We start from the raw sequence: 10,895 nt of genomic DNA, 5'->3' as shown, positions 1-10,895 counted from the left end.
CTCATTTCACGCGATTCAGATGACATTCTTGAAGACTGTGTTTGTACAGAGGACGTGTTCCTGTTATCCTTTTGATGACAAGTCAGCTTTTGTCTGAGTATCAGGCGATATTCAGACGAACTGGCCATCAGAATGTAAAAGTTCTGTCCGAAGTTGACGAGATAAATTAAGTTAAATAATGGCCACAGTTTATTCGCCAGCTCCATGGTCATGCCATCATTTTCGTGCAAAACATCGAGCACATATTCGGTAACTTCCGTAACAGCTCGTGGAATCAGTGTCACGAAAGCGAATATGGAAACGAGCAACAGTGGGAGCGTGCTTTTGTCTTGTCTTTCTTTCATAGCTTCGGAGCCGCTGCTCCGTTTAAACTGCTGGCGAAAAGACGCACTTCGACGAATCCGAATCACTGTGACTATGTTTAGAATCAGAACTGCAGCACAAGGTAGAATCGAGTTCAAAACCAATTGATGGATCATTGTGATGACTCCTATCTGGTCAAGAGACTCCACTCCACATATGTCATCTTCGATACCCGAGTAAATCAGATAGACAACGTTAAGAGCTGCAGATATCAGTGTCAATGCCAAACACAGTTTGAAAGCCTTTGACTTGGTACACAGCCTGTGGCGAGCCAGAGGGAAAACTACACACACAAATCGGTCGAGGGTCAAGGCCACGACCAGCCATGGAGACAGTGTGTAGGTTGATGCTACAAAAAAAGTCCACAGCTTACAGAGAGTCACGTGAGAGGTTAAAAACCGTTGCAGATAATGGTACAAATGGTCCAAAGTATCCTCAGTGGCAACCATCATAAGTAACAAGCTGTCTGACACCGCCATCCATCTCATGTAAACCGAATATGCAAATGACCTGACTTTTGCGTCGGACATCAGAGTGAAGGACATTACGTTCCCCACGACTCCCCATAACGCGATGATCAAGATAAACGTCGTATAAATCTTCCCTTTAATTTGAAAGTGAAACCATTCATTTACGTTTTCTCCTTCAGCTTCATCTTCTTCTTTAATTTCCTCCTTCAAGGTGTCGTTGTTAAACAGGCTTTCAGTCGTGCTAAGAACTAGCCCTAACCAAGTGGAATTCATTGTTTTGTTTTATGGTTTGATTTTGGCGTTGGTGGATATTCGATCAGCTGCAATACACAAAATATACACAGACATGAGGGTCACACACATTAGCAAGACTCTCGGCCTGTATTACACAGTTGCCCCCAAACAACAATCCTGGAGGTAAAGTGTTGACAACATACGCTTCATTGGATATAATAATAGAATCTGATCACCCCCGAGGTTGTTGTTTGAAGGTATCTTTGTTTATAGTCATGCAAACAAGGCCATAAAAGAGGCTTCGTTTGACAGTAGGTAGTCACGGAAAGGTAACATTTGTCTCATGGCTAAAAATTATCATTGGGGTGTTTTGATTATGAAACCACTTGATGTGAGCGTCAAAATGCTTTCAAGATCGTGTATGTTCCACAATCAACCATTCATAACTCAGTTACTATACCAGCTACAAATGTATTTTTGGTGTCAAACCCAATATTTTGGGGATCATAGAATATTTTGAAAATGATTTGGTGAATATTTACACAGATTCTTTAAAGAAAATAGACAAATAATGGGTTATTCCTTTGTAAAAATGATGAAAAATGGACATCCCATTTGCGCGTGCCTGTCCCATTTCCATTCCATTTACACTAATTCTACACTAATTACACTATCAAGGAACTCTACTTACCTCTAAAATAGATTATATATTTGGGTTTAAACCTACGCTCATACTCACAGAGTCTCACAAATGTATCACAAGTAACTGAAGTGATATTCCTTCATCTGTTCCCATTATCAGAATCTCAAAAATTCCAATTTCAAAATCAATTCCCTCGGTGGGCATATCGTGCTACTTCTCGTTCCAGCTAGTGCTCCACAACTGGTGTAACAAAAGTCGTGGTATGTACTATCATGTCTGTGTGTTGGTGCATATAAAAGATCCATTGCTGGAACTTGGTGCCTCATTAGTGGAACAATGGCGCTGTATCCGTAATGCAGTCTTTACACGCATCATGCAATTAATGAAGCGGCGTGCCCTTGCAGTTGTGGGTACACATGGAGGGCATACGCGCTACTGAAACTGTGATTTCATCAGGCGATCCTGCTTGTGATTTATCATTTTGACTGTTTGTGGTTTTGACGAATGCTGTGGGCGCATCGAATAGATTTTTGACTCAACATTTATTCCTATTCTTTCTTTGGATGTCATACAATAACAAAATACCTTATTTAACACGTTCTTCTGTCATATTAGCTAATTAGCCAATATGAAACGGTTGTGAAGTTTTTTAATTTGACTCAGTATATATATATACAGAGCACATGGTTATTGTTCAACAAAGAACATTCTAGTTTTGCATTGGGCTGTGCAGTTAAATTTCAATGTGATAATTGGAGGGCTAGTTGAATTTGAGAAGGGACATAAGATTTGTCTTCAACTGGCCCTGCTGGCAACCATGGTTTTCGTGTTAATTTTTAGCCCTTATATGGGTTGCGTTAAACTGACGTCAGGTCATTGGGCTTAACGTGCACATTCAGAGCAAGCTGTTGTAGCGCACGTTTGTCATGGGTGCAGGTGTTGGCTCATCCGTCTAGGACAGGAAGTATGTGTATTAAGATGTCGATGTACACCCTTAAATATGTTACCCTAGAAGACATACACACACCTCCACCCCCGGCTCCGACAGCCTTGAATTAAGACATCACATCCGGTATTAGTTTTACACCTGAAGAAACGGACGTACCGGTCTGTTGATTTTTGGAGAATGTCCTGTAATAATATCCATCCCAGTAAGCCAGAACGAATTATACATTGTGTTCCTATAGAAAATAAACCACCATTGTCAAACTGGCTACAAAACAAATTGCAATAACTGTCTATCGATGTATCATGTTTTGTCTACGAAACAGTGGAATGATACTTAACTCATATAATGACTGGTTACTTACTTAATTGGTCTATTCGTGTAGTGGACTCCATCTGTCATCTCTGTTTGACAGGACCTGGTGTGTATTTGGCCGGTTAACTGACAATTCTATTGTCCAATACAAATATTGAAAGATCACGGAGAAACTGTACACTTTGTAACAAAACTGTTGGGCTGTCGTTGAACATTCAATCATTCATTCATTGTGACAAAAATGAAATAGAAGACTAGTATAATGTTATTTTCCATTGCCCACGATATAATGATTTTACAATGGAATCTATTTTAAAATATCACCATATGCGTCTGCTTGCTACATATCTGAATGATTTAGAAGATCTATTACGCGAGAAACAATGTAACAGTATACAAGTGAAACCTGAAAACAACCCTGATCTACTGTTGATAATTACTGTGTTACTGTATTCGGAGGACAGTGTTATTTTAGATATAGTAGACAGCTATAAATACCTTGGCGTTTTATTCACCAAAAACGGGTCGTTCTATCAGTAAAAAAAAAACCCCACTAGTATCTCAAGCTAAGAAAAAGTTAAACTTTTCTAAATATTAGAATTAGAAATTTAAATATACCTATAGATTGTCAGTTTAAACTATTTGAGAGCAGAATTGTTTCAATACTTCTGTATGGATGAGAAATCTGGGGATTTGGCAACAACCAAACTATTGAGCAAATACAGCTAAATTTTCTGAGAGATATCTTGAGAGCTAGGAAAAGTACTCCGTTACCCATGATTTATGGCGAATTCGGCATTTACCCTCTATTGGTTAAGTCATAACATAATTAATAAACAAGTGTCTATAAATATAGTATCTCATAGTTTAAAAAAAGAAAGAAAAGAACAACAACAACAATATTTGCAAATCTGGTGTGATAACTTGAATACTCTTCAAAATGCATTTTTATAGAGTATTCAAAAGAACATTCTCGTTTGAAAAGCATCTTGTTAATTTTCCTCTAATTATTTTAAGTCGCTCGTTTACATCTATATTAAACAAACAATGCATATATCTGTCAGTATACTTAATAATGCCGTGTATGCATTAGATAATATAATATATACAAAAGAACATTTAATTTGTTTCTATTTATTTATTTATTTGCTACCAAATCACTCTCCATCTCCACCATAATCGTGTACATATCCTGGTATATTTATTATTTTGTTGTACATTGTATTATGCTGATAAGTTGTAATACCTAAAGCAATAAAGAAGTCGATAGTGACGCCGCCGTCTGGACATAAAACTAATTACTTACCGGAGTTATTAACATCACAGGGTATAGTGATGATTTTTCTTTTCTTTTCACCAGTCTGATGTGTGGTGACATTGCCTAATAATAAATATTAGTCTTTGTTTAATGGTATGGAGAAAATGTAGGCACATTTGTCCACTGTGTTATTCCTCGTCTCAGACTGTGCACCACGACTGGTATATCAAAAGTCGTGGCGTGTGCTATCATGTCTCTGGGAAGGTTCATATAACAGTCCGCTTGCTACTAATGGGGAAAAGTGCGGGTTTCCTCTCTATGACTGTATGTCTCTGGGAAGGTTCATATAACAGTCCGCTTGCTACTAATGGGGAAAAGTGCAGGTTTCCTCTCTATGACTGTATGTCTCTGGGAAGGTTCATATAACAGTCAGCTTGCTACTAATGGGGAAAAGTGCGGGTTTCCTCTCTATGACTGTATGTCTGAATTACTCAACTGTTTGAGGGCGGCGGGATATAGCCCAGTGGTAAAGTGTTTGCCTGATGTGCGGTCTGTCTACTAGATTCTAGGATCGATCCCCATCGGTGGGCTCATTAGTCTATTTCCTGTTCCAGCCAGTGCACAACCACTGGGGTATGTAAAGGCAGTGGTATGTGCTATCCTGTTTGTGGGATGGTGCATATAAAAGATCCCTTGTTATTAATGGAAAAATATAGTGGGTTTCCTCTCTAACTTTCTAAGATAATGTATCGACATTACTAAATGTTTGACATACAATAGCCTATTATTAATACGTGCTCTAGTGGTGTCGTTAAGCAAAATAAACTAGAACTTTAAAGCTTTTTTTCTTTTTGGACAAACATGTACAATTTGTGTTCAAGTGGGAATGCGTGTGGGTACACGTGGTGGTTGCTATGGTCCCCAGAATCTAGTTGTTCCAATACTACAGTTGTGTGTTATGGTATTGTCGGTTGTGTGCTGGCCCGAGTCACAGGATCGAACCACCTCGGTGGATCCATTCAACTGATTGGCTTTTTTCTCTTTCCTACCAGTGCACCACATGTGGTCAAATGCCGTGGTATGTGCTTTCCTGTCTGTGGGAAAATGCATATAACAGATCCCTTGCTGCTCACAGAAAAATTTGACATCCAACAGCCAATGTTTAATTAATCAATGTGCGCCAGTGGTGTCGTTAAACAAAACAAACTTCTTTTGTTGTTGTTGTTGTTGTTGTTAGGGTATTAATTAATATTGCAACTAAATCAAGCTAAGGAATTAAGACAGATACCTAAGCAGGGCTCGAAATGGGCTGAAATGTCTGCCGGATATTCAGTCTGGTAAGCCACAAATTATACCGGCCCGAATCAAAACCTGCCAAACCAAATCTGATTGACTCAAACCAATGTGTGAATATAACAACGTTTACTAATTGCCGGTCCGACGTGGATTTTATATTGTGTGTGTGTGTGCCAACATAAGCGTACGAGACAGGGCAAAACTTCAAATTCTGGCAAAAATTATAGAGATATTCAGGCAAATTATAGAGATATTCGGGCAAAATTATAGAGATATTCGGGCAAATTATAGAGATATTCGGGCAAATTTTGCTAAACTGAGACCTTTTTACCATGTATTTGCATCATTGTAACCGCAAAATTAGTTGTAATCCACGTACAAATGTGTCGTGGTTAGGTCAGGTCAGGTCATAGGGCTTTACGTACACATTCAGAGTAAGCTGTTGTAGCGCATGCCTGTCCTGGGCACAAGAGCCGTCCAGGACAGGTGTCGTGGTTCGTTTGTAACCGTATATATAGCTGATTGGTGGTAATGCTAATATAAATAACTGTTGTTATCCAGATTCAGGGCGGGACGTAGCTCAGTGTAACCGTATATATAGCTGTTTGGTGGTAATGCTAATATAAATAACTACGTATATATAGCTGTTTGGTGGTAATGCTAATATAAATAACTCCGTATATATAGCTGTTTGGTGGTGATGCTAATATAAATAACTCCGTATATATAGCTGTTTGGTGGTAATGCTAATATAAATAACTCTTGTTATCCAGATTCAGGGCGGGACGTAGCTCAGTGTAACCGTATATATAGCTGTTTGGTGGTAATGCTAATATAAATAACTCCGTATATATAGCTGTTTGGTGGTAATGCTAATATAAATAACTCTTGTTATCCAGATTCAGGGCGGGACGTAGCTCAGTGTATCCGTATATATAACTGTTTGATGGTAATGCTAATATAAATAACTCTGTATATATAGCTGTTTGGTGGTAATGCTAATATAAATAACTCTTGTTATCCAGATTCAGGGCGGGACGTAGCTCAGTGTAACCGTATATATAGCAGTTTGGTGGTAATGCTAATATAAATAACTCCGTATATATAGCTGTTTGGTGGTAATGCTAATATAAATAACTCCGTATATATAGCAGTTTGGTGGTAATGCTAATATAAATAACTCTTGTTATCCAGATTCAGGGCGGGACGTAGCTCAGTGTAACCGTATATATAGCAGTTTGGTGGTAATGCTAATATAAATAACTCCGTATATATAGCTGTTTGGTGGTAATGCTAATATAAATAACTCCGTATATATAGCAGTTTGGTGGTAATGCTAATATAAATAACTCTTGTTATCCAGATTCAGGGCGGGACGTAGCTCAGTGTAACCGTATATATAGCTGTTTGGTGGTAATGCTAATATAAATAACTCCGTATATATAGCTGTTTGGTGGTAATGCTAATATAATAACTCTGTATATATAGCTGTTTGGTGGTAATGCTAATATAAATAACTCCGTATATATATAATGCTAATATAAATAACTCCGTATATATAGCTGTTTGGTGGTAATGCTAATATAAATAACTCTTGTTATCCAGATTCAGGGCGGGACGTAGCTCAGTGTAACCGTATATATAGCAGTTTGGTGGTAATGCTAATATAAATAACTCCGTATATATAGCAGTTTGGTGGTAATGCTAATATAAATAACTCTGTATATATAGCTGTTTGGTGGTAATGCTAATATAAATAACTCCGTATATATAGCTGTTTGGTGGTAATGCTAATATAAATAACTCTTGTTATCCAGATTCAGGGCGGGACGTAGCTCAGTGTAACCGTATATATAGCAGTTTGGTGGTAATGCTAATATAAATAACTCCGTATATATAGCTGTTTGGTGGTAATGCTAATATAAATAACTCCGTATATATAGCAGTTTGGTGGTAATGCTAATATAAATAACTCTGTATATATAGCTGTTTGGTGGTAATGCTAATATAAATAACTCCGTATATATAGCTGTTTGGTGGTAATGCTAATATAAATAACTCCGTATATATAGCTGTTTGGTGGTAATGCTAATATAAATAACTCTTGTTATCCAGATTCAGGGCGGGACGTAGCTCAGTGTAACCGTATATATAGCAGTTTGGTGGTAATGCTAATATAAATAACTCCGTATATATAGCAGTTTGGTGGTAATGCTAATATAAATAACTCTGTATATATAGCTGTTTGGTGGTAATGCTAATATAAATAACTCTGTATATATAGCTGTTTGGTGGTAATGCTAATATAAACTCCGTATATATAGCTGTTTGGTGGTAATGCTAATATAAATAACTCCGTATATATAGCTGTTTGGTGGTAATGCTAATATAAATAACTCTTGTTATCCAGATTCAGGGCGGGACGTAGCTCAGTGTAACCGTATATATAGCAGTTTGGTGGTAATGCTAATATAAATAACTCCGTATATATAGCAGTTTGGTGGTAATGCTAATATAAATAACTCTTGTTATCCAGATTCAGGGCGGGACGTAGCTCAGTGTAACCGTATATATAGCTGTTTGGTGGTAATGCTAATATAAATAACTCCGTATATATAGCTGTTTGGTGGTAATGCTAATATAAATAACTCCGTATATATAGCTGTTTGGTGGTAATGCTAATATAAATAACTCCGTATATATAGCTGTTTGGTGGTAATGCTAATATAAATAACTCCGTATATATAGCTGTTTGGTGGTAATGCTAATATAAATAACTCCGTATATATAGCTGTTTGGTGGTAATGCTAATATAAATAACTCCGTATATATAGCTGTTTGGTGGTAATGCTAATATAAATAACTCCGTATATATAGCTGTTTGGTGGTAATGCTAATATAAATAACTCCGTATATATAGCTGTTTGGTGGTAATGCTAATATAAATAACTCTTGTTATCCAGATTCAGGGCGCGACGTAGCTCAGTGGTAAAGTACTCGCTTGATGCGCGGTCGGTTTGGGATGATGGATCCTCGTCGGTGGGCCCAGTGGGCTATTTGTCGTTTCAGCCAGTGCGCCATGAGTAGTATATCAAAGGCCGTGGTATGGAATATCCTGTCTCTGGGATGGTGCATATAAAAGATCCCTTGATTGTAATTTGGAATAATGTAACGGGTTTCCTCATAATTACCAAATGTTTGACATCCAATAGCCGATGATTAATTAATCACTGTGCTCTAGTGGTCTCGTTAAACAACGACAAAAAAATAAATAAATTAATAATAATAATAATCCAGATTCGGGCATTTTCGTTTAATTCGAACAAACCCCCCCCCCCCCCCCCCCCCCCCGTTACAAAAATGTGTGTATGCATTGATGTATGAATATCTATATATTGTATGTATGTCGAGGTTGACTGTTACATATATAGATATTAACGCACTGGCGCAGGGGATAATTAAATCCTTTCTAGCCTCACGAATTGTCCCGTGCCGTTGCTAGGACTCGAACCTATGGCACCGAATCGCCCGCAACTTTGCAGACTTGCCACGATACCTTTTGAGCTATTGAGGCCTCAATAAAAAGGATGCTCTTTAACTCAGCTATATGCATGGGGTCTACAAGCTACGCGGTTGATCCCGCTTACGTGCATGGAACAGTGGGCAGACCTGGCACTGGCTAGTGTGTATTGCTGTATTGCTGTATGAATATCTATATATTGTATGTATGCCGAGGTTGATGTGAATGAATGAATGTTTAACGACACCCCAGCACGAAAAATACATCGGCTATTGGGTGTCAAACTATCGTATTGCAAACAAATAAAGTGATGATCAACATCAATATAAGAATTCAAGATTCAAACAAAAACTGTACAAAAAACCCCAAATTTCACAGATAGATACTGACTTTCACTCAAAATTTCAATTTTGTGCTGTATTGGCCATTCTCAAAGAGAATGTTACACCCCTGCACCACGGTGAGATTAAAGCACGCGCATGTTGACTGTGACATACATAGATATCAACGCACTGGCGCAGGGGATAATTAAATCCTTTATGTATGTATGTATGTATGTATGTATGATTTTATACAATTTAATACAGTTAAACACAAACACAAAAAATTGACTGGCGGACCATGGACCCCGTGACCTCCCCCTCCTCGCTACGGACGACAGGCAAAACATTCTTCCGGCCTGTGGCTAAGCTGACCAAAAAAAAGAAGGTCGGGACGGCAATATTTCGATCTCTGGTTACTAACATAAATAATCAGTACGTTTATAGGCCTCCGAAAATTGCGAGAGCGATAGTTTCGTTCGCGCGTCGCTCGCATAAGTATAGTTTTGCGTAACACATTTTTCGTTTCCGCATTGAATTTATGATATCATTTTTATATGACCATGACGACTTACGTAAAAACGAAAGGGTTACCTTAATTTGTTTTTGCGTAATCCATAACTTGTTTACGCCAATTTTCAATTCTAAGAGGCCTGCGTTTCTAACACGTTTCGATAGAAAACACGAAAAAGAATCAAAGGACAAACTTACCTCTGCAAACAATCAAGACGGTGTCGTTTCTAAAGTTTTAAAAATGTTTTTATACCACCCAAGTCAGTTTACAAGTGTTTATAGACACGGCCACACTGACCAATGACAACACACGTTTGCTATTGGCTGGTTCGTCCTGTCAGAGGTGTGTGCAGGAGGCCAAGTGTTCGTGGACGCTTGCGATCGATTCACTATACGGCACACATCCACACCCTAATCGAATAACTTTTGGCGCTCGCGAGTTCTAAGCCTCCTGAACATACATTTGATTTACATTTTATAAATTAATTTGTTTTGGGTTGGGGGCATAACTGAGTTTGGTCGCTAGATTAGATTGGGCGGTCAAAAAGAAATTAGATAGATAGATAATTAGTTTAACGGGGGATGGTGAATGGACAGCATTTTGAAAATAGCAATTAGTAAAAGAACTTAGTAGGATTAAAACATTTTTAGAAAAAATAAATAATAATAATAATTTACAAGCCAAAAATAAAATGAATTGACTGCTCGACCGAATATTTATATAATTTGGAGCATTTTTGAAGGCAATCCAAAAATAAATAAGAGAAAGAAGAGAAGAAAAAAAAATGTTTTATTTAACGACGCACTCAACACATTTTATTTACGGTTATATGGCGTCAGACATATGGTTAAGGACCACACAGATTTTGAGAGGAAACCCGCTGTCGCCGCATAGGCTACTCTTTTACGACAGGCAACAAGGGATCTTTTATTTGCGCTTCCCACAGGCAGGATAGCACAAACCATGGCCTTTGTTGAACCAGTTATGGATCACTGGTCGGTGCAAGTGGTTTACAC

At 38.0% G+C, this 10,895-nt stretch overlaps 1 protein-coding gene across 1 annotated transcript in view; it reads right to left on the bottom strand.

The window, feature by feature from the left end:
- Positions 1–1,106, bottom strand: part of LOC121372979 (probable G-protein coupled receptor B0563.6) — a 1,176-nt gene extending 70 nt beyond the window's left edge. The window contains exon 1 of the mRNA XM_041499418.1: positions 1–1,106. This exon is cut by the window's left edge and continues 70 nt beyond it. Within this exon, the coding sequence (XP_041355352.1) occupies positions 1–1,106 (1,106 nt within the window).
- Between the last annotated feature and the right edge of the window lie 9,789 nt (positions 1,107–10,895).

The sequence above is a fragment of the Gigantopelta aegis genome, chromosome 5 (assembly GCF_016097555.1).
Source record: "Gigantopelta aegis isolate Gae_Host chromosome 5, Gae_host_genome, whole genome shotgun sequence".
NCBI classification, from domain to species: domain Eukaryota; kingdom Metazoa; phylum Mollusca; class Gastropoda; order Neomphalida; family Peltospiridae; genus Gigantopelta; species Gigantopelta aegis.
The sequence above is the reverse complement of the archived record's forward strand: the minus strand, read 5'-3'. Positions and strand labels throughout refer to the sequence as shown.